Genomic DNA, 23,553 nt, shown 5'->3' with positions numbered 1-23,553 from the left:
CCAATGTGTCAGTACTGTGGGGTAAACACCCACCGAAACCCATGGATAAATGTCCAGCCTATGGGACAGAGTGTGACTTGTGTGGTAAATTGAACCACTGGAAAAAGATGTGCATGTCCACACGGGTTAGGAACAGAAACCCAAGGTCAATGTCACAGTTCCATAGAGGTCAAAACAGGAATAACAGAGGCAGGTCAGCCTCACGTGGGAGAAGGCACCAAGTTCATGAGGTACATCTTGGTAACAGAGACAGACAGGCAGCCACGAATTCTCTAAATAAAAGTTTTGAGAATCTTTCATTTGAATCCGTGCATTCCAACAACCACCGAGACAGGAGGGACGAAGTATTTGCTAGTTGACATTATACTGGAGAACAAACCGCAGACTCCAGCTACCTTGAAGGTCAAGGTTGATACAGGGGCCCAAGGAAATCTGCTCCCACTGAGAATATACAGACGCATGTATCCAGAGCGACTAGACGGCGAGGGATTTCGTAAGAAAGGTGCCACGAGGACACACCATGATACCTTGTTGACAGGCTACAACGGCTCCCGTATTGCACAATATGGGTCGACGTCCATACCTTGTAGGTATCGGGACAAGGCGTGCGATGCATAATTCTATGTCACGGAATCAGGAGAGCCGGCTCTGATGGGTCTGCCCACCTCACGTGATCTACATCTGGTATCATTGAACTGTGCCGTTAACAAACACGTGAACAGTGAAAATCCTCACATGACTGCAAAGGAGGACTTGGTCCGAATGTATCCAGACAGGTTTGAAGGTATTGGTCACTTCAAGGGAACATTTCACATAACTGTAGACCCGTCCATCCCGCCAGTGGTGCACGCCCCACGACGATGTCCGATTCACCTTCGAGATGAGCTCAAGAAGGAACTTGACGGTATGATGAAGTCAGGAGTCATCACTAAGGTCACTGAGCCCACGGACTGGGTCAGTAGTCTGGTGTACAGTTAAAAGTCAAATGGCAAACTCAGGGTGTGTCTTGATCCGAAGAACCTTAACGAGGCGATAAAAAGCCCACACTATAAGACGCCGACACTTGAAGAGATCACGCACAAATTCGCGGGAGCAACCATTTTCTCCAAGTTGGACGCTCAACACGGATATTGGTCAATAGAACTTGACAGCGAATCAAGTCACCTGACGACATTTAACAGCCCATTCGGTCGATTTTGCTTCCAAAGGTTGCCATTTGGCCTGAATGTCAGCCAAGATGTATTCCAGGAGCGCATGGACAACATATTGGAGCAGTGTCCGGGCGTAGCTAGAATAGCGGATGACGTCGCTGTATTCGGGAAAGACCAAGCTGATCATGATGCCAATCTGCGCAACGTCATGAAGGTAGCACAGGAGAACGGACTCGTATTCAACCCTGACAAGTGCGAGATAAACAAACCGTCCATGAAATTCTTTGGCATGGTTTATGATGCAAATGGAGTGCACCCCGACCCTGACAAGGTCATGGCAATCCGAGAGATGGAATACCCGAAGAATGCAAAACAGTTGCAAGAGTTTCTCGGAATGGTGACATACCTATCACCGTTCCTGCCTCATGCATCCCAGCACACAGCGCCACTGCGAGATCTGATGAAGAAGGGTGTTGTTTTTTAATGGACTCCCTCCCACCAATCAGCATATGACAAGCTGATTACGCTCATCTGTCGAGAGGTAACTCTCAGCTATTTTGACCCGCAGCAGCCATCTACCCTCAAGTTGACGCGTCAAGCAAAGGTCTAGGAGCTGTTCTGATCCAAAACAACAAGCCGATCGCTTTCGCGTCCAAAACCTTGAGTGATTGTGAGCAGCGATACGCCAATATAGAGCGTGAACTTTTAGCGGTGGTTTTTGGATGCGAGAAATTCCATACTTATTTGTACGGAAAGCAGTTTATTGTGGAATCAGACCACAAGCCGCTTGAAATGATCCATCTCAAGAACATTTCGTCAGCTCCTCAGCGACTACAGCGCATGTTACTGAGAATCCAGACCTATGACGTGAAGATAATGTACAAGCCGGGGAAGGAAGCATTGATGGCAGATGCTCTCACTCGATCTCCTGGAGGAGAGAACGGCACTATTGACCTAGATGTCAAAGTTGAACTTGTGCAATTCAGTACACGGAAACAAGATGAGTTACGCGAAGCAACCCAAGCTGATGGTAAGCTTCATGCTCTGAAGAAGGTGATTGTGCAGGGATGGCCTGACCGACGGAACGAGCTACCACCTGCACTACGCCAGTTTTGGCCATACAGAGATGAACTTCGTCGTCGAACTTATCGTCATGAAGGGAGAACGTGTCATGATTCCAGACAGCATGCAGAGCTACGTTCTCTCGAAACTTCACGAGCCTCACCAGGGTATCGACAAGACCAGGTTGAGGGCTCGTACCTGTGTTTACTGGAACAACTGTAATGCAGACATAGAGAACATAATAAAGTCGTGTAGTATTTGTCAGCATTCCCAGAAGTCACAAAGCCCAGAACCTCTACTGCAGTATGAAATACCTACGGGACCATGGCAGACCATCGGTACCGACCTGTTCCATCTGGATGGTGAGGAGTACCTTCTTATCTGTGACTACTATTCGAAGTTCCCGATAGTCAAGAAAATTCATGGTCGTGCGACAAGTCAGTCAGTGGTGAACATCACTAAGCAAGTGTTCTCGGAACAAGGAATTCCAGAGACTATAATCAGTGACAACGGGCCACAATATGCGAGCCAAATGTTTAAACAGTTCACAGAAGAATGGGGTTTCAGTCACGTGACATCGAGTCCCCGCTATGCACAGTCAAATGGCTTCATCGAGAGACACGTACAGACCGTAAAAGGTGTACTTGCTGTAGTGTAGTTAGTATGTTATGCTTTACTTTCTGTATTCGTTTACGAACACGTGATCTATGACACTATTGTATATGCAACACGTCACGGTGAGAATAAAACATAAGGGGTCTTTGAGCCTGTGTGATGAACAAAAACAGACGTGTTTACTTGAGTGTTCAGAGGCAAGAGCCTACAACACTATATTCTGGCGACGAGGAACTGGAAGGTGGGTGAAAACAGATCAATGGATATCCAGAGACAGGTTTTGACGGTTGAAACGAAGGAGCAAACGCACATCTATACGGGAAAAGCGGTGTCAAAGTGCATACCCAGTGCCAATTGCCAGTTGGAACAGCGCAGCCGTTTGTTCTAACTTCTAGGAACTGAATTTGAAACTGAAACGTCTCAGGGTGATTGTGTTTTCCTGCCATATCGATCGAAGCCTACGTGTACAAGCCTACGTACGAGCACTGGTGATACAGAAAGCTGGGAAACGGAGAATGGCAACCGGCCTGCCACAATTTCCAGCGTTCGCCGTGCACGTGGACAGTGGCAACACTGGACTGAGATGGGCAAAATGGGTGGCGAAGTTGGAGAATCTGATGATAGCATTAAACATAACCACGCCAAAACGGAAAAGAGCTATGATGCTACACTATGCTGGTGACGAAGTGTATGAAGTTTTCATCACGCTGCCCGACACAGGGAGTGAAGATGACTTTGAGCTCGCCCGTGACAGTTTGACGAACTACTTCGACCCCAAGAGAAATATGGAGTATGAAGTCTACCTGTTCAAGAAGGAGAAACAAGCTGTTGGTGAGTCATTGGACACATACCACACACGGCTAAGACAACGAGCGATGACATGTGAGTTTGCAGACAGCGATCGGGAAATTAAAACACAGATTGTTCAGTCATGTCAGTCATCACGGCTAAGACGACGTGCTCTACGGGAAACGGATTTGACACTGGCCAAACTGCTAGTATATGGCAGAACACTAGAACTGTCAGAAGCACAGGCAAGTGGTATTGAAGGTGACAATGATGGTAGGACCGTCAACGCTCTTCATTCAAAACCGTTTCATAAGAAAGCAGGCTCGACAAAAGCCGACGGAAGCTGCTGCACAGATACAGAAGCCCTCACGACTGGTGGGTAGGAAGGCTACGTGCCGTAATTATGGTGGACTGTATCCACACCCCCAAAGTAAGCCATGTCCAGCCAGGGGCAAGTCTTGTAGATCATGTGGGAAGCTTAACAACTTCGCTGCAGTGTGTAGATCAAGACAGAGAAGAGAACAGTCAGCGTATCACGTCACAGAGGACAAGCATTCTACAGCGGAGATGGAAGCACATCAGTCGGATTCATCGGACGATGAGTACACGTTTGGTGCGAGACAGCACGGGGACAAGCTACCAACGTGCGACGTAAAGATTGAGGGGAAAGTCGTAAGAATGACTGTTGACACAGGGGCATCTGTGAACATCATAGACAGCGAAACTTTCAACCGGTTAAAGGGGCCCTCCCACGTGCCACTGCTGTTTCAACAACCGACGACCAAGGTCTACCCTTATGGCTCAAGAAACCCTTTCCTCACCAAGTTGGATGTACTTATAACCAAGATACAGTATGACAAGAGGTTGTGAAGACTAATATTCATGTTGCAGATGGCAGCACAGGTAACCTTTATAGGCTACAGAGCAGCTGAAGATCTAGGCATTATACATGTAGCACAGAGTGTGACATCTAAGATGCAGACGATAGCCGGGAAGTCCGAACATCTTCAAGGGTATGGGCAAAGCGGAAAACATACAGGTGAAGTTATACATCGACGAGAATGTGGAGCCAAAGCAACAACCACATCGACGTATTCCATTCCACGTAAGGAAAGCTGTCGAGAAGGAACTGGACAAACTCAAAGAAATGGACGTTATCGAGAAAGTTAGCGGTTCAACGCCATGGTCAGCCCTTATTGTGGTGGTACCAAAAGAAGAACAATGAGGTTCGGATATGTGTGGAATGAGGAAAGCGAATGAAGCCGTAAAACGCACAAAACATGTCATGCCGACAATCGACGAGCTGATCACAGACTTGAATGGTGCATCAGTTTTTAGTATGTGCTGGATTTAAGGTCGGCGTATCATCAACCTGAACTCCAACCTGAGAGTCGATACATTACGAACTTCTCCGCGACTGTTGGACCTGTTTAGATACAAAAGGTTAATGGTTCGGATGATGCGGGGAACGGCAGGCTTCGGAGATTTTCCAGCAATGCACTATCAGGATGTGTTATCCGGGTTGTATAACGGGATTGCCAAAACAAGTTAAGGCAGTGACATCCATTGTGTATGGACACGTAACACAGAATCGCAACGACAAAAACCTGAAAGCGGTACTAGCAAAGCGGTACTCTGAACCAAGCCAACTAAAGCTGCAATAAGGACAAATGCAGGCCTTTGCGACAGAAAGACAAGTTACTTTTCTACGGGACACCATTCTCCCACGCCCACGTGACGGATCAGCTCCGCATCCTGGAAGATACCTGGTATCGTAAATGTCTAGTGTACCCCCGAGCGCAGTGCAGTCAGATCGAGCTACTAGGAAATGGCAAAACAATATGTATCCAGGTTATACCAAAATTATCTGCATGTGACGTCTGACCACTCCGTGAACATTACGACATTAAAGGTGCTCTAATGGGAGTGGACATGGTGTGCACCAGAAAGCCTGATGAACCTCAAGCATAAACTGACCAGCGTTGTGACAAAGAGGAGTATTTTGAGTCCAACCAAGCGTTACAGAAGTGGTAGTATGAAGCGCAAGTCCAGTAGGCTAGCCGCCATGTTATGCCACACGAAGTCGTTAGTTTTTGCTAGCAGCCTATCGAGTGTTGAGAGCAGCGGGATAGTTCACGAAACAGAACGAGAAATGTTAGCAGTAGTCCGGGGTGCTGCACACTTCATTCTAATCTGTAAGGGCAGGAATTCGAATATAATACGACAGACCACAGCGACCGCTTGATTGGTTAGTTGCCAGTCATAAGCAAGCATCTGCCAGGATTGACCGATGGAGGTTTACGGTTGTTACCGTATCAGTATACTCCTCAGGCTACCGCTAGGAAAAGCGACGAAAATCCTGTAATATTACATGAGTAGGATCCAGACAATGGCAGCAGCGACAGGACGCGCCGAGGGACTATATAAAATCTACGTGTGTACAAAAGCAGTGTGCCCGAATGGCATCACTGTGAGAGACGTTTAGAGGAACTATGCTTTGAAGAAGATCCGGTGCCTACAGAGGGCTAATCCGTGGCAATTGAATCATGAACACTGGGCAGATGAGAAACTCGTTCCATAATCTGACAGTGAATGATGAAGTTAGCAGTCTCATGTCTTGTGCTGGAGGAACACAGCCAATTGTGTTTGCCAGTTTCGTTCCGTCAGCAAGCAATCGGAGAAAACTTGGCCCACGTCGACCACAAGGTGTCGTCAAAGACCAAAACTGTACGGGAAGTAAGCGTTTGGTTTTTCCGGTATAGATCGTTTGGTGGAAGAGCGAATTAAGCCAGTGTTCGTCCCATGCCAAGCTGCTACGCCAACAAACGCAGAAGGACCAGAACCTCCTGAAAGATGATAACACTACTGCGAAACCATGGAAAAGAAGTTGCAGTAAAGAATTTGCCGGTTTCCATTTCCGACGGAGATACTTGCTAGTAGTGGTAGATTAGTATAAGTAAAAGGTTTTCCAACAGGTAGAGCTGGTGACAAAGTAATCATCGAAGCCACAATTCCTAAACTAGACGGACTTGCGCCCCCCGGTTTTTTGCGGCAGCGGCACAGCTTCGCGGCGAAAAAAAAAAAAAGGCGCGCGGCCGCCCGCGCCTCTAAACGCGAATACGGCCCGCCCCCTTTTGTCCACTGTAGAGAGATTCCTTAGACAGGGGTCTGAAACGCACTTCCGCGAAACTGCCGCAATCCAACCGAACATTCGGATGGAACGGCTTGAGGCCATCTCCCAAACGGCCCTAAACTTTTGGGTGGCGCGCCTCATGGCAAGACGTAGTGGCCCATACAAGAAATGCTGTCAATAAGCATGACAGCGCTCGCTCATTGGCCGCGTTACACGATGACAAGGCGCTTATCTGCCGCATATAACGTTACGTCCCTATCACAGAAGGTTTTAACGAGACGTGTACGCGCTGCCACGTGGCTGGCGGCGTCTAGATGCTATCTATGCCTCCAAAAGCGCCTAGGCTCGTACGGTGCGAAGTTTTATCAAACCTCTTGAACCCGCGCTGGCTGTGCGCACGCAGGTCCCGTGCGGCACGTACTGGCGTGGCCGTGGCAGTTTTACACCGTAGCTAATCCTACAATACGCCGCGACGGCGCCGGACTGAACACACAAATTATATATAAATGCACATGGTTTTTACGAAGAAACCGCGGAGCGCGACATTCCAGCCTCCCCTCGGAGTTTGGCCGCGTGACTGTCGTAGTAAAATAGATTTGATTTATTAGCATTACATTTATTGAAACGCTGCAAGTGCATGCTGTGTGCCAGGCTGCGACATTGATGCGCATGTATATAGTGTATGTGTATAACGCCGTGCGGCGAGCGAGCGAGCAGAGAGAGAGACGCAGACCGTGGCGAGTGCGAGAAGAGAGAAAGAGAGTGGGAAGAACGCCAGACTAAGGTACGAAAATACGGCAGTGACGGTACGACGCGAGGATGTACAAACGCGTGTCAACTATAATCGCAAAGGCCCCCCTCGCAAAGCCGATGTCCGAGCCGATGTACGTGTCCCGAAAAACTGCGGCGATGTAGCCCTGCCGCTATACGCATTCGCCGCCTCGCCTTACTTCGGCGCGCGAATTTCCGTATAGCGGCGGAGCTTATACTATACATCCCGCGTCCCGCGTGCGCCGCAGTCCCCGCGGAATGTGCTCGCTTAACCCTTTCGCGCGGGAACAACGCATCCTTTTGCGACGCATCATTGTACGCGGTCTCTCTGGATAGCATATTTGCCCAGGCAAGGTATACAGACACAGTGAAAACCGACAACGGACACCGTTTAATGATCAGCAGAATTCTCATGTTTGCAGAAGAGTTGGGATTCATCACGACGTATACAAGCCGTTGTGGCCCCGACAGGCAAAATGGAGAACTGAACGGATTGTCAGAGAAACTGGAAATAAGACAATCTCGTGTGTCTAACATCGCAAGGCAAAGATTGGAAGCGTGATTTAGTTCGATTTCTTCGGTCCAATATCGAGCGAGCGTCGCCTCAGTGAGCATCTGGATGTCACCAGCAGAGAGCCCTAACAACGGGCGAGAAAGATGAAGTACAACTCCAGAAAACTAAACTTCAGGGAGACAGGGAAGCTCGAGATATTCGTGCAGTCGATAAGCAGAGGAAGGACAAGATGAAGTCCTATGCTGACTACAAACACCATGCAAGAGAGAGTAGGATTCAAATTGGTGATACGGTCATAGTGAAGCAGCAAAGGTCGAATAAGCTGTCTACACCGTACGATCCACGACCATACAAGGTGCAGAATCGAAAAGGGAGCATGGTAACCGCTAAGCGGGGAGATCATGAGATAACACGCAATCTTTCGAAGTTCAAACGCGTACATCCAGTCGCGAATGGAGAAGAAATGGATGATGAAGCAATGGTGGAGTTACCATTGGACGAACCACACGATGCTCTACGCGACAACGCAGAGGGGAACGTCAGACGCTCTACACGTACCAAGCAAGCGCCTGCGCGTTTCAAAGAGTTTGTTATGCATATTTAGATTTGTGGTAACTTACAGACGACGTTAGGAGCTGTAGGTTAAAACATAGCTGTTTGTTAAAGAAATGGATTTTATATTGTGACTTACTACTAGTGTAGAGATTACTGTTTTCAAATGTTTAACTGATGAACAAGTTTGGTTAACGCATAAAGGTTTACATTCGAAGTCCAGTTTAGCCGATGTGTCTATAATATACAGATACTGAAAATGAGTCTAAAGTTGATGCAGACGAATATAATTTTTAATCCAAGTAGAGGAGGAATGTAGTGTAGTTAGTATGTTATGCTTTACTTTCTGTATTCGTTTACGAACACGTGATCTATGACACTATTGTATATGCAACACGTCACGGTGAGAATAAAACATACGGGGTCTTTGAGCCTGTGTGATGAACAGAAACAGACGTGTTTGCTTGAGTGTTCAGAGGCAAGAGCCTACAACACTATACTTGCTAAAGCCAAAGCAGCACATACTGATCCGGACATGGCAATGCTGATCATTAGATCCACACCCGTGGATTGCCACTTGCCATCACCATCAGAACTACTGAACTCTCGCAAGTTCAGAAGTAATGTTCCAGTAAAGATTACCAACGAAGCAGCCGACAAGGATGCAGTTTCACGACTTTTTGAGCGTCAAGCAACTCAAAAATTGTATCACAACGAGAAATCTGTTAAGACACTAGCCCCTCTGTCCCCAGGTCAATCGGTTAGAGTACAGGATGAGAATACACACAAGTGGAAGCCAGCACTCGTCACAAAAAAACATGTGGCACCACGTTCGTATGACGTGCAAACATTTGACGTCAACAATCTCAGGAGGAATCGTCGGTTCATCCGGAAAACCAATGAGGAATTGAGAACCCCCTCATATCCCCCAGGACAAGATGACCAGGAACCAGTTCCACCCCCAGAGATAGATGTGAGGTCCCCAACAAAACACATCAGATTCAAGGCAACGATTGAGAGTGAACCAGCACGTGTTCCAAATACTGGGAGTGCCAGTGACTATCCAAATTATCAGGAGCGTATAATGACAAATGTCATTTATCATTATACGCTCCTGAAATTATCATAACCGTTCAGGCGGAATGGTCAAAAATCCGAGAAAGCTCGATTTATAATTTGTGTTAACAATATAATACAGTCAGGCATTTGTGTAGTGGAGAACGCTAATCAAGTGCATACGTGTTGTATAACTTTGATATTTGGGTTAGTTAATTCGGTTGGATATTCGGCTGCTATAACGTTAAGTTTTTGTGACAGTCATGTTGAACTGTAGAAGTAATCGTGACTATTGACAGTTAGCGTGGAAAATGTCCAAGCAAGACTCTAGCAGCATTAACATTAACGTCATGTTGGTTACTACTCGGATAGCATAATTCAAAGGTCTTTAAAGTTCAGTTTTTACTCATGATTGAAGGACTATCTTTCTTCTAAAAGAAAGGGCATGTAATATTATGCAGAACTAGCTTGTAGCCTCATCACTACGCGTATACCCGCGTATGTAGACTGTTACTGAAAGCAGTCCTCTCTGGGCTCGGCTATGTTTATGCTAAGCATGAATAAATGTTGTGTACCCAATTATGTCTGGACATCCGATACTTTCATTACAGAAAGCACATGCATGTGCACACATAGGCTATATCACACACATAACAAGAACTATAACAAAGTCATAAATAGCATGGGTGCTTTATTAGAGTAGTGGATTTAATTCATATTACTATCAAGAACTTGCTGTGCATTCTGCATTTCCCGAAGTCCCGTCATTAAAATGAAATCCAGTATTCTATAAGTACCGCAATAGCGACAGGAATGCTGCACATTCTTAATAACAAGTCTTTGACAAAGGTATAGACTGGTACTCGCTCCCACCTCGATTACTCGATGGGTATAAGCCGATCGGTGGGACCGGGTACCAGTCTAACAAAAGTACCGCAAATTGACAAGTACCGCAATAGCGACAGGAATACTGCACATTCTTAATAACAAGTCTTTGACAAAACAAACAAACAAAATATGTATTCACTCGTGACAATTTATATAAAGCAAAGTTGATTATGTATTGTGCTGATACCATATATTAATCACGAACAGCAATTTACCCTTACTAGTTGATAAAAACTATTGTAATTCTACGTTTTAGCACACTTTACAGCCATATTACAAAGAATCTGGTAACAATATCTTAACATTACGTGATTGAACACACCTAATAGAGATTTTCAATCATAACACGGATTCATTTTAGGGTTGTACCATATAATGCCATGTGACAGCATGTAAGTTTATAGTAGCCTTAAAGTTTGTTGGAAATACAACATTTGAACTACGTACAGCACAACAAATTTCTAAACCTAAGACGTGTAGGTCACTGGATCACTGTTGCTGTAACTTACTACCATGATGACTGACCGACGACGAGATTTTCAATAACAACACAGATTCATTTACAGGTAGTGCAATATATAATGCCATGCAGCAGCATGTAAGTTTATAATGTTTATAGTACCCGTTGATTTTGTACGGAAATACACTGTACTACATTTAAGTCGCAAGGCAAATAAATTATACATCTAACAGACGTGTTGATTACAGATCAGTGTTGCAGTAATGTCTAAAGACTTGCTACCATTGATGATTATCCTCAGAGTATATTAACAGGATTTGCCGCAGATACACCAACTCATGTGGATTTTTCCTGGGAAGTCCTACCAGCATAAGGGTATTTCTCGGCAATGACTTGAAACATGTTGACAAAACAAGACTTATCCTGAGCACCAGAGAACAACGGCTGTCCGTTCATGTAGAACATTGGCACACCTGAAAACGAGGATTAGAATACAGTGAGATCGATCAATATAAATATAAATATGATTTTAATCAAATCTACTTACTTTATCACAATTTGTTAGAGAAAATTTAATTTAGCTCCCGTACATTATTAATAGTTATACATAAAAAACCCTGCTTTTTTCATGATAAGAAAACGCATTTTCTTTTTGATATATGACGGCAGCACATTGAATAAATCATTCCTTTATATTATCTGACAACTTAATGCTAGCTAATAGAAATCTTTCCTGATAAGACCAGATTATTTCCGTGATTGGCTGGTTAATTGTCTGTTCAGTCTGTTTAACCAGCCAATCATAGAAATAATCTGGTCTTATCAGGAAGATTATATTAGCTAGCATTAAGTTGTCAGATATATAAGGAATGATTTTCAATGTGCTGCGTCATATATCAAAAGAAAATGAGTTTCTTATCATGAAAAAAAACAGGGTTTTTATTGTATAAACCTATTAATAATGTCACGGGAGCTAAATTAAATTTTCTATAGGTGGACACAGCTAACAAATTGTGATAAAGTAAGTAGATTTGATTAAAATCATATTTATATTGTCTTTCATGATCATGCCACTATGTCATGCGCTCAAAATGCTGCATGGTATTCACGCCTATATCATGTAATTAGGTGACTGGTACACATGCATACAGCCCTATGAAAACCAGTACATGGCCCTATATATATATAGCAGATACCATAAGGCAGATGTGCCAGAATATGATAAATGCTATATATATATATATATAGCAGATACCATAAGGCAGATGTGCCAGAATATGATAAATGCTATATATAATTCTTTGTTTTTATGTTGTATAATAAATTTTTGTATAGAGCAGACAGAGAGCGGCGTCACGCATTCCTACAATATTCTTCCGTCGCACAGTGGAACCAATTATCTATATGCGCGTGTCATCTTCGCCCGTCGCTCGCTCGCGCGTTACCTGACACGCCTTTCCGCGATGCGTCACGCGCCTTCTCGCGCACAGCTTCCAGTGTCGGCGCGTCGGTGATGTACTTCTTCACGGCGGACTTGTCGAGGCCGCAGCTGCCGGCCAGCTTCACCAGGTTTACCGTGCCTGGGTAGATACCGTCGGTGAAGTAGCCCTGTAAGCGAGAGGTGGCATGACGTCACTGAAAACGCTTACGATATTAGTCCCCCGACACGAAGCAACTAACGTAGCCAGAAACGTCGTTTATTTACCTCGGGTGATATCAAGAATCCATAATAGAAAATTTAGTCCATAATGGAAAATGTTCTATTATGGACTCTTGGTAATATTCAGTAGGGATATTAGCCTGTGCATATAGGTGTACAACAGTAAGCCTCCGCAATTGTTCACCGTTGCACTATTTCGTTTCTAGAAAATGCCTCTTTTGGTTTCGAAGTTTCGAGCGGAGCATAGAGCATGAATCTATAGTTATTTAACATGAATAAAGTGTATGTTGTGTAAGCAAAGTAACAGTGTGAGTATTTTTAATTAATATCTGTTCGATGCTTATTCAGGCCTGCTGCCTATGGACGCCATCTATTGTTGTTCACCACCTATATAGAGTCGAGCACACGTCCCAGATTACGATGACACTCTACAGGGAGACGATCGAGCCTCTGCGTATAGAGTTGGGGAACTCCTCACAAAATAAAATGATGTTGTGAAGGGGCATGCCAGAAGCAGAATCAATTCTAAGTTGAGTAGAGGTACGTGCGCTAAAATTATGAAGTTTTACAAAAAATTTAAATGAATTAAAACTTGAAACTAGTAATATCCATAATCGTGTAATAGAAATAATAGCTGTTAAAAGGCAAGTTTCCATGCACCCATTTATGGTATCACCAATAACAGATCTGTGTAACTAGAACTTGACTTCAACAAATGTTTTGTGGTGCATAATGGCAAGTCTATAATAATTGACAAGAAGCACCACTAGACGTGATGCGGCCGGTTGGCGCACGCACGGTCGCCGGCCGAAGCCGCGCCCCAACGCCGAATACGCGCCCCCTTTTTGTGCCACTTAAAGAGAGATATGTGAGACAGGGCTCTGAAAACGCACTACGCGAACAACTGGCGCAATCGCAACCGATATTTTCGGCGATGGACGGCAGGAGGCCATCTCCCAACGGCCCTCCTACACCTTTTTTCTGGTGGGCCGCGCCTCATGCTAAGACTAAGTGACCCTAACACACGAAATCTCAAGAACATGGCTTGTCAATGCAGCGATGACGGCGCTCGCTCGTTGGCCGCTCAATCGGCGACTTGAACGGGCGTTCATAGTGCCGAGTATAGCGTTATGGTCCTATCACACGAGCCTTCTTTTTACGAACGTGTCGTCGCGCGCTGCACGGGGGTGCGGCGGCCGTTACATCGCCTATCGCAAATGCATGCCGCCGTTACGGCGCCTGGCCTGCGTGCGTCATGTTTTGATGCAACCTCCTGTACGCCCGCGCGCTCCCCCGTGCAACCCACGTCGTGCGAGCACGCTACGCTGGCGTGGCGCGGCGGCGAATGTTTTTCCCAAACGGAAAGGATTTAGGAAGGATTTTAGCGGCCGGTCTTCTGATTGGCTGGAATTTGGCAAGATGTCAGCCTCCATATTGTAGCCAAAATGACCCCCAATTATCTACGCATAAAACTTTCCGAACTTTCTGTAAAGTGAGGTTATAAGTAGTTTTTAGTATGCTTCTTCTTTAAAACAACATGAGTTTCAGTGCATTAACCGCAATATCATCCGCCGTTCTCTTCCAACTCGCATCTTGCTTTGGCCTGCAAGAACACACTTCAGACACCGAGAACCATAACACGGCGTTTCGTCAAATGTTTGTTTGGTTTATGAACCGCCTATAGATAACGTTATAGTTTCTGTATCGTCTTTCATCGAACAGACACATATTTTACTCATTATTATAACATACTAATATTACTATACATTGGCATTCTTTGTGCAATATATGTTATTTTTCAATGCTTAATCTTAAGCTATGAGAGGGTCTCAGACCGTCGCTAAACTCCTAGCTTACTAAAGTTATAGCTGCCGAATTTCTGTTTATCCGTTCGTTGCCGTGGTCCGATTAGTTTACGTTTCAGCTGACCTCAGGGTTTACACCACTAGCTACTACTTACGACTACTAACGTACTTAGTTAATACTAACTACTAGCGTCAACTGAGTTACGAGTACGTATTAGTGCTGCTAGTAAATGTGCGTAGGCCCTAGTAACTATAGTAGCGTGCGAGCTCTAGTAGTAGCTGGTCGTAAGCTTCCGCTCCTTCCTCGATCCTCGCGCACACGATACGACGTGCGTGCATACGCCTCGCTACGCAATATCTACGATCGAGCCCCAGACCCTCTCATCAACTTAACGATTGAAGATGAAAAATAACACACTTTTGCAGGAAAGAATTGCATATTATCGTGATATTATATGTTTATAATAATGAGGAAAAACGATATGTTTTATCATTTGAAACTTACATCAGAAACGCTACTTATTAGCGTCATAAACCCACAACAAACATTCTGCCACATAGTGCGTTGATTCTGCTTCCACAGAGCCACCTGGGTTAACCCCTAGGTACGAAATTCAGAACGCATTCTGGGTTAGGGAAGATAACGAACAGGTTTTTGTGGTTAGCCGCCAGGTTGAATTATCATGGAATGCCAGTGACAAGAAAAAGAATAGCAATTCCATCTTATTATTAACTGAAATCTAAGACATGAGGCGGCTGAGATAGAGAGATAACTTCTATAAATATTATTATTTGTCTCGCTCCTTTTTAACCTTCTATGCTGAAATTATCTGTACAAATGAATGAAAGTGGCAAAAATAAATGAATCTGAATTGAGCATGTTCAGCTAATAAACATCTACCTATGCACACTCACCGTCCTTATGAGCAACACACGGCAGCCATTCACGACTGGCTACATTCATTGGCATGGTGCACTGTCCGTAATGATATTCGTCGGCCATGCATTGGTGGCATGTTGGCAATGGATTGTGGATACTCGCCCCCCCCAAAGTGAGGCACCTCGGCGAGCCGCTGCACTTCAATTCTCACCCGGGTTGACGCCGGGTAACTGAAAAAAATACCACGTGACTGCCAAAATCGAACGTATTTAGGGCCATGGCCCGAGTAGACGCCAGGTTCAACTTTTGGGGAAGCAAATCGACACGCATAAAATGGGTTTTATTTGTTCTCTTGTCATATGGCAAAGCAAATCGAAAGCAACCAATCACATAGGCGGCTAATAGCTTCTTTGCGGGCCTTTATGGTTATAAACCGTTTTGCTGAAAAACATATTGCGCTGGCCGGACGAATACGCGAGCTACGTGGTGGCGTGGCGTGCCAGTTTTTACCATGTACTAATCTCTAGATACTGCCTGGCAAAGGCAGGCCGCAGCAACAAATAAGCTCGCCCCTGCGCGGCAGCGCGCACAAGCACACAGCCAGCACAGCAAATCGCCGCCGTAGCCGAGCCGGTGTAGGTGTGAGAAACTGGGATGTTGTCTTCCCGCTAATAACGGATTCGCGCGCGAGGGACGCGCCCCTCCTTCGGCGCGGCGAATTCGTATAGCGGCGCGCGCTGAACTGCTACATTAGCACACACCGGGTCGCGTGCGCGCCAGTCCCGCGGAAAGTGCGCGGCTTTAAACCGGCTCATGCCGGTGGGGGAAACGGCATTTTGCGCAAACTGCCAATCCATGTACACACGGTCTCGTCTGAGACGTGATGCGGCCATGATGCGCGAGGCGTGCCGAGGATGGACACTTTGTGTCTTCCAATCACAGTCTACTGCCGCACGCTGCTCTATTATAACTTCTTAGGTATAATACCATTAGAGCAACGAATCGCGATCTCAGGAACTAGGGGCATCCTGCTAGGCTAGAACGGTTTTCCTACGATAGAGTTTGGCACAAAACGAAAATAACACGCTGTTTAGCGCACTGCGCTAGCGTCCTTCTGTTGCTTTTTTCGCATCTCCGTAAACAGAATAAGCCCCACTTCTTCGTTGATGGGCATGATGGGGCGTCACCGACGTGACCAGTTCCTGGTCTACTGTGTTTACTTTTCGTAAATAATGAAATGCCCGGCGATGCTAGACTGGCTACCCGTTCGCCACCTTCACTCCGGCAAGTATGCTCACTACACTGACGGCTGTTAGTGTAGCGTGTGGAACTGTCGACCGCGTACCAGTCTAGCGATGCATTTGCAATGTTTTACAGGACAGCGCTATCTCTTGATGTTTTATAAGTAAAATATGGGGATTTTTCAATAATAATGCCGTTTTTAATGTATTACCACGATTTACGTATAGAAACTATATGTATTTTACTGATTTCTCCGTATCTTTCCTTGGAGTTTTCATCGTCTTTTCAATGCCCTTTCGGTTAGATTTTTTCTGCGTTTTCTGCGTGATTATTATTTTGCGCAGGGACTCATTTTAGAAATCCTCCAACATTTTTACTTCTTCCTTAAGTCCATTTTCACTGTTATTTAGGAAGGAAGGTAAAACTGTGCATTCGTATAATTTCACTCTTGCTTCTATAGTATGATTTCCATAATTTTGCTCTTCTGCCCATGATAATATTTCCTCATCATGAACCTACATTTTTCAGTTCAGACTCTTATCATATATCGTTATAACCTCCTATATCATTAATTAAATCCCCAGGTATGAATATTTGGTGCATTTTTTGATTACTTGTTGCCTATTAATATCTCCTTCTCTATCCTTTCTTTTTTGTGAATTTATTACCATTGTATTTGTTTTGTTCATATTAAATTCTAATCTTTTTGATTCAGCTAATCTGGAGCATGACTGAGCGATTTTTGTTACTGTTTATAAACTCCAATTCCTAGAATATCGTCCATATATAATCATTGTCATCTTCTAAAACTACAGACCGATCCCTGACCGCTGTGGAGACGTGCGCCGGCCTCGAATTTGGCGGCACGTCTCCACTGCGGACAGCCGCTTCATACTTGAAATCCGCTGCGGTCGCGTGCGCATATCCCGCGCGAACTGCGCGTCTCATCCCCCGCGCAGCGCTTAGGATCAACAGCAAAGCTGTCCACGCAATCTTGTATCATGTATCTCTAGATGGCGTTGTAAACTGTACAAATGCAGCCTTTATTTATAAAAATTGAAAATAAACTATATAATTTTACAGGTACATGGAAGCGCTAACCTTGACTTCGGGAGTTGGCATTCATACAATTGTTCCTAAAAATAAAAATGTTTACTGCTTTGGAGTCGGTGTTCGGTAGTTCATGAATGCAACACGTGAAATTCTTATCTTAGTCAGAAAGAATCTGCATAAATGGTGTTGAATTTCATTGGCTACAGTGGATCACAGATGCACAAAATCCATGCCTACCTTAAATATCAGCTCTTGCATCTCATTCTGCTTCTGCCATCCATGCCATTTAAGTGTATACTCTACCAGTGCGTGTGCCTGTAGAGTATTCGGATATGCGTCACACTTGCCAGTGAAGACAATGCCACACTACTCCTGCCTCTTTCAACCTGCTTTCCACCCTGCAAGGTGAAATGCACAAGTGAGCACATTTGGCACATTTTCATATTGCTCCGTCTATCCTATTAAAGGTGTGGTATCCTTTTTTGCACTTACAACCTGGAATGCTACCCCGCCTACTCTATTAGTTAGGCTGAGAGGGTCTATGTCCCCCAGGGTACTGCCGGAACGTACTCTGGGTACGGTCCGGTATACCGGAACGTACCCTGGTACCAGAGCATATAAATCAACATTTATATGCTCTGCTGGTATTATCTAATATGCCGGACCGTACCTCGCCTACTCCACTAACGAGTCTAGGGAGATCGTTCCTATGCGCTTACTCCCTAACCCTAACCCTAACCATATCAGATAGTTACCAGGATACGTTCCGGTATACCGGACCGTGACCAGGGTACGTTCCGGCAGTACCCTGGGGGACATAGACCCTATGAGCATTAGTTAGTGTGGCACTGTAAAGTATTGCGCAATAGCAGGGGAGATGATGCAATAATATGAGTCATTGTCATTGCCAGCATAATTATCCAATCAATACGGCACGTCATATGCTCACTGGACAATGAGCGAGTGACGTCACGACATGAGATGCCAGGTCGGGAGATAAGCGAAAAGGAGAATCGAGAAGGCCGGGGAGTCCAGGCGTGGCACCCGCGTTGGTAGGGTGCGTGTGGATGTCGTATATATATGTATTAAAATAAAGCCGTCTATAATATACAAGACGTCTTCGACCATCACTGTCTACGCTCACTGACCGACGTGTACGAAGAACAACGAATACCAGTCTTACATTAGTGTTAGAGAGGTTCTCCAGTTACAGAGGGTTTTCATTATATTTATGCAGGGAAAGATGAGGAAGAAGCCTAACATCCCAAATCACCTGCTGCAACAGGCCTGCTCTGCTCTGTGGAAACTGATCGAATTCGAATTAGAACATGGTCATCATAATATAACAGATAACAGTGTGAACATGCTTAGTCAGTGCCAACCGACCTGGGATTCTCTGGCGTCTCTGGAGGCTTTCGAATACCCTCTCTCGGCATTTGTGGTCGGAGAAGAAATGGATCCCATCGGACATGCACATCGAACTTGGCTTTCACCTAGTTAGATATAGACTGAATATTTAGGAGTGGTCAATCAATTAAAGTGATTACGTCACCATAAATAACAAAAGTAAAAAAATTATGTCCACTTTTTCACAAAATGTAAGTGATTCTGTTCACTTTTCATGGTTAAATTGCTGCATTTTACTTCTTATTTTGATATTCCGTTCGATGTGAACAAACACTCGTGAATCATACATAGCCCATAGCAAGCATTTAATGTCGTGATCAATATATCAAATCGCCTAGTTTTTTTGGATTTTTAACTAGTTGAGAAACAATCTCATCAGGTAAGAATTTGAGGATACATTTAGTGCCGTTAGTACTCACTTTTTATGTTAATGAAAGTGTCAATGACACTATAACTCACCTTGGGTGTGATAGAAGAGGGAGATGATATTTAAAATTTGGCAAGTGTTTCATTTATGACGGACTGAAATGTGATCAAATGTCCTTATTCCATTTTATACTAAGAGAAATTTCACTGTTTTGTTTCAGGTTTAGTTTTGATGCGAAAATAAATGTTTCAGATCTGAAAGTCTGAAATCTGGGCGCAGGGATTGGCGCTACGCCTAAATGATCGCCATTTTGGTTTTCGCAATATCGCGCGCAAAAAAAGCGAATAAAATATTCCAGTCAAATTACTGTAACGAAGAATCTAAAACACAATATTACACGTAGGTATGATTAGGTAGGTAGGTAGGTAGGAAAATTTAACAAAATCGAATGAATTAGATGGCCATTTTCATTTTTGCCAAAATGTGGGCGTGGCTCGAAAGTAGGTCGACTGGCGTGCTCCAAAATAGAATCTTCAAATCTCTCCCATAGGAGTAACAACTGTATGCAATTTGAAACATGTGGGTCAAACGGTTCTTGAGTTATCGTTGACCGTAGGCAGACACTGAAATGCATAGTGAAATTGCCAAAATCTACCTAATTTGCATAATTTAAAAAAATTAAAAAACCCCTGTGATATGTTTTGGGCCAGTCATTCATTCACATACCAAAAATGACCAAAATCCGTTGAACCTGAACTGACTTATGGCCATTTCCATGTTTGCCAAAAAGTGGGCGTGACTCGAAAGTAGGTCAACTGGCGTGCGCCAAAATACGACGTTCACATCTCTCTCATAGGAGTAACAACTGTATGCAATTTGAAACATGTGGGTCAAACGGTTCTCAAGTTATCGTTGACCGTAGACAAATGTTGACGGACGGACGGACGGACAGACGGACGACGGACAACGCCCCATGGCAATAGCTCATCTTGACGATGTCAATGTGAGCTAAAAATTGCACCAAACATTTTACAAATATACAGGCATAGAAAATTCGTGACATAGTCAATTTAAGATTGTCAGACATCTCTACAAAAATCACTTGCAGGCACTTTTGTCACATTACAAGCCAGCTGATAGATAATGATGGTTGATAACAAAAGCAATATTCTGTAATGTGAGAAGAAATTACACAGACCACATAACGAGGTGTTCTAACGATCAGCTGGCTGCAAATTTATTCGCGTAGACCTACCTCTTCGATGGCTTGCTCCAGTTTTCTCTTCCCGACCCAACACCAGGGTCACAAAATGTCACTGACAACGGTGACTTCAATGATTTCTCTTGCTGCCATTTTTCACCTATGCAAACAAAAGTTCAAACGAAATCATTTTGAATTGCAGTTACAAATCTATGCATGATGTTTCTTACCTCAATTTACTAATTCAACCTCTGCAAGATTATACCCTAACTGCATACCCGTTGAGTTGGCCGTACATGCATGCAGAGATATACTACAGGCTGCTCACCACCTATGCGAATAGCAATAAATAAACAATAACTGGTGATTACACTATGCTATATGCTTTCCTATTGGGTGAATAATGCTATAGCTAGGTTGATTTGTAACAAAGCAAGACATAAAAAGTACATAATTGCCCCGTATTTTTAGTAATGTCACACCAGACTTCTGTACATATATATATGTATTCTGTATGTTCTTTCTTGATCAATGCACATATTGACTGGGGGTTCCATCCATTAAAAAACATATTCACACGTTGTCAAAGTTTGGAAGAGGGGAAAAGGGTGGAGAGAAGGTAACTAGGGAGAAGAAGGTGGAGAGGGTTGGAGATTCCTAGGGTCGAAAGGGTAGTTGTTGAGAAGTGATAATGAAAAGATAAAAGGAAGATAAAGAAGGGCTAGGAAGGTGGCAATAATGCGAATGTGATGGAAAAGGAGAAGGGATGGGGAGAAGATGGAAGTGAAAAAAGTTGGAAAGGGTTAGACAGGAGAAGAGATGGGGTTGTAACAATTCCCTGGTGTATTGGTGAATCCCATAAGTTGATGTATTGGAGAATCACAGTAAAATAGCCCATTATACAATATGCAGCATTCATATCACGACATTTATAATGAAAGTGTCAATGACACTGCATGTAGCTCACCACAAAAAAGGACACAAATGAGTCAGTGAGAAGAAGTCAGTTTTAATTGAGCAACCATCGACGTACATTATAGAAACGAAGAGTATATATGGGATAACTCCCATTATATGCTCTTGATAATTATATGTGTAATTTTTTATGTGAAAATAATAAATAATTTATAAACCAAAATGAATCACAATTTGTGACGGTAGATGACGCTATACCTGCTTTGATGTTTCTTAGCATAAATCATTTAATCATAATAATAATAATATAATAATAATAGTATAAATCTTAATATGTTCATAGCAGGAATTTTGCATTAAAGATATTGTCAATGAAATCTTGTAATACGAACCAGACGCGTGTGACACCACAGACTGTTTGTTATCTGCATGTCTATATAATATGCTATATAATTGCCAAACCCTACCTAATTTGCATAATTTTTTTTTCTTATATCAAAACCCCTAGCCCTTATTCATTCACATACCAAAAATGAGCAAAATCCGTTGAACCTGAACTGACTAATGGCAATTCCCATTTTTGCCAAAAGATTGCCGTGGCTCGAAAGTACGTCGACTGGCGTGCTCCAAAATAGAACGTCTATTATTGGAGCATAGCAGTAACAACTATACCCAATTTCAAACATGTGGGTCAAACGGTTCCTGAGTTATCGTTGACCGTAGCCAAATGTTGATGGACGGACGGACGGACGTACGTACGACGGACGACGACCAATGGCAATAGCTCAGCTTGACGATGTCAAGGTGAGCTAAAAGCGATACATGTTAAACAGTAAATAAGCTGAGTTCAAACTATTTTTACTTAGTGTAATCGTATAGTAAATTGGAATTCTCTTTTATTTTATGAACTCCCACTGTTAGTGTCACGTAAATATTCTCTGCTGTCATAGAACCTTGGGCTCTTAGGTTATCACACTTTTACTTATTGCACTATATCGCTTTTACAGCGCTTGCCACCAAAATTGTTGACACAAAACAATCAGACTGACTATAGTGGCTTCGTTACTGCACACTTACTGTAGCACTGTGTATGGTGAGCTTCATAGTGGATCTGTTAATCTCGCAGATAAGGTCTATGTCTCCCTGACCTCTGTTTGACCTGGCTCGTTTAGCTATTTCTGACTAATATATATAGGGTTAGGGTTAGGGTTAGTCAGAAATAGCTAAACGAGCCAGGTCAAACAGAGGTCAGGGAGACATATAGACCCTACGGGCGTTAATCTAAGGTCACTCTAGACTCTAGCTTCAACATATTCAGAATGTACCATCATTTTATGAATGTATTGGGAAAAATAATATTATAACATCATAATTCATAACTATATCGATATTACAATAGTATAATATCAAGAGTACATAATAGGAGATCTCCTAGCTATTATGTACCCTTGATAATATTAGACCCTGACCATGCAACTTTTTTAACAGATTGCAATATTAACCAATCAGACACGGAATACACCAGAATCATGCGTATTTAAAATACTGCATCCAAGTTTGAACAAGCAGATGCTGAGTCATTCTGCAAATCTCGTGTGTAAATATTACGGACATTAATATTCCGTGTCTTACATCAATGACTGCTGTACAACATTCATGTGGTTTTTTTTTTTTTTTTTAGGTGTGTAAACTTTGCACACGAGGCACACAGGAAAAAAAAGTACTATACGAACAATAACATATGCAGACACATCTGCAACGTCATCACACAGCTATAAAACAGGCCCTGGGTACCACCACTAAAATCTACTAGTATACAGCATGACAACTTGATCATAATATATTTAGCTAGCTCTAGTACTATAGCCCGCGTACATTGACTGCAGCAGGCGGCAATGCCTGCAGCAGACATGCGTCTAAACAGAGGAATTGCTCCGACCTGTGATTGGAGGATAAAAATAGATCCCGCCCACTCCCGCCGCATACGCTATGCTATGACGGGTAGGAACGTGTACTAACTATCATATGGAGC

The 23,553-nt window shown here is 43.8% G+C and overlaps 1 protein-coding gene and 1 long non-coding RNA gene across 2 annotated transcripts; one reads left to right on the top strand and one right to left on the bottom strand.

Moving 5' to 3' along the window:
- Positions 1–10,317: 10,317 nt before the first annotated feature.
- On the bottom strand, positions 10,318–18,010 carry LOC106810151. Its single transcript, XM_014813433.1, has 3 exons — positions 17,869–18,010; positions 12,437–12,599; positions 10,318–11,464 (listed from the first exon to the last, which is right to left on the bottom strand). Exons 1-3 carry the CDS (start codon positions 17,887–17,889, stop codon positions 11,328–11,330), a joined length of 321 nt encoding a protein of 106 aa, XP_014668919.1. The 5' UTR covers positions 17,890–18,010; the 3' UTR covers positions 10,318–11,327.
- Positions 12,927–19,010, top strand: LOC106810153. The gene is made up of 3 exons (XR_001393968.1): positions 12,927–12,959; positions 18,543–18,688; positions 18,869–19,010. It is a non-coding gene; the product is annotated as an uncharacterized LOC106810153 (long non-coding RNA).
- The last annotated feature ends 4,543 nt before the right edge of the window (positions 19,011–23,553 follow it).

This window comes from Priapulus caudatus, unplaced genomic scaffold (genome assembly GCF_000485595.1).
Source record: "Priapulus caudatus unplaced genomic scaffold, Priapulus_caudatus-5.0.1 Scaffold413, whole genome shotgun sequence".
In the NCBI taxonomy this organism is placed as follows: Eukaryota; Metazoa; Priapulida; class Priapulimorpha; order Priapulimorphida; family Priapulidae; genus Priapulus; species Priapulus caudatus.
Note: the sequence above shows the minus strand (reverse complement) of the source record. Positions and strands in the feature narration are given on the sequence as shown.

Coding starts and splice junctions, on each gene's coding strand:
- LOC106810151 (XM_014813433.1), bottom strand. CDS start 17,889: ATGCAAGAGCTGATATTTAAG. Junction 12,600..17,868: donor TGCAAGAGCTGATATTTAAG/GTAGGCATGGAT, acceptor TCTCGCTTACAG/GGCTACTTCACCGACGGTAT. Junction 11,465..12,436: donor ATCGCGGAAAGGCGTGTCAG/GTAACGCGCGAG, acceptor CCTCGTTTTCAG/GTGTGCCAATGTTCTACATG.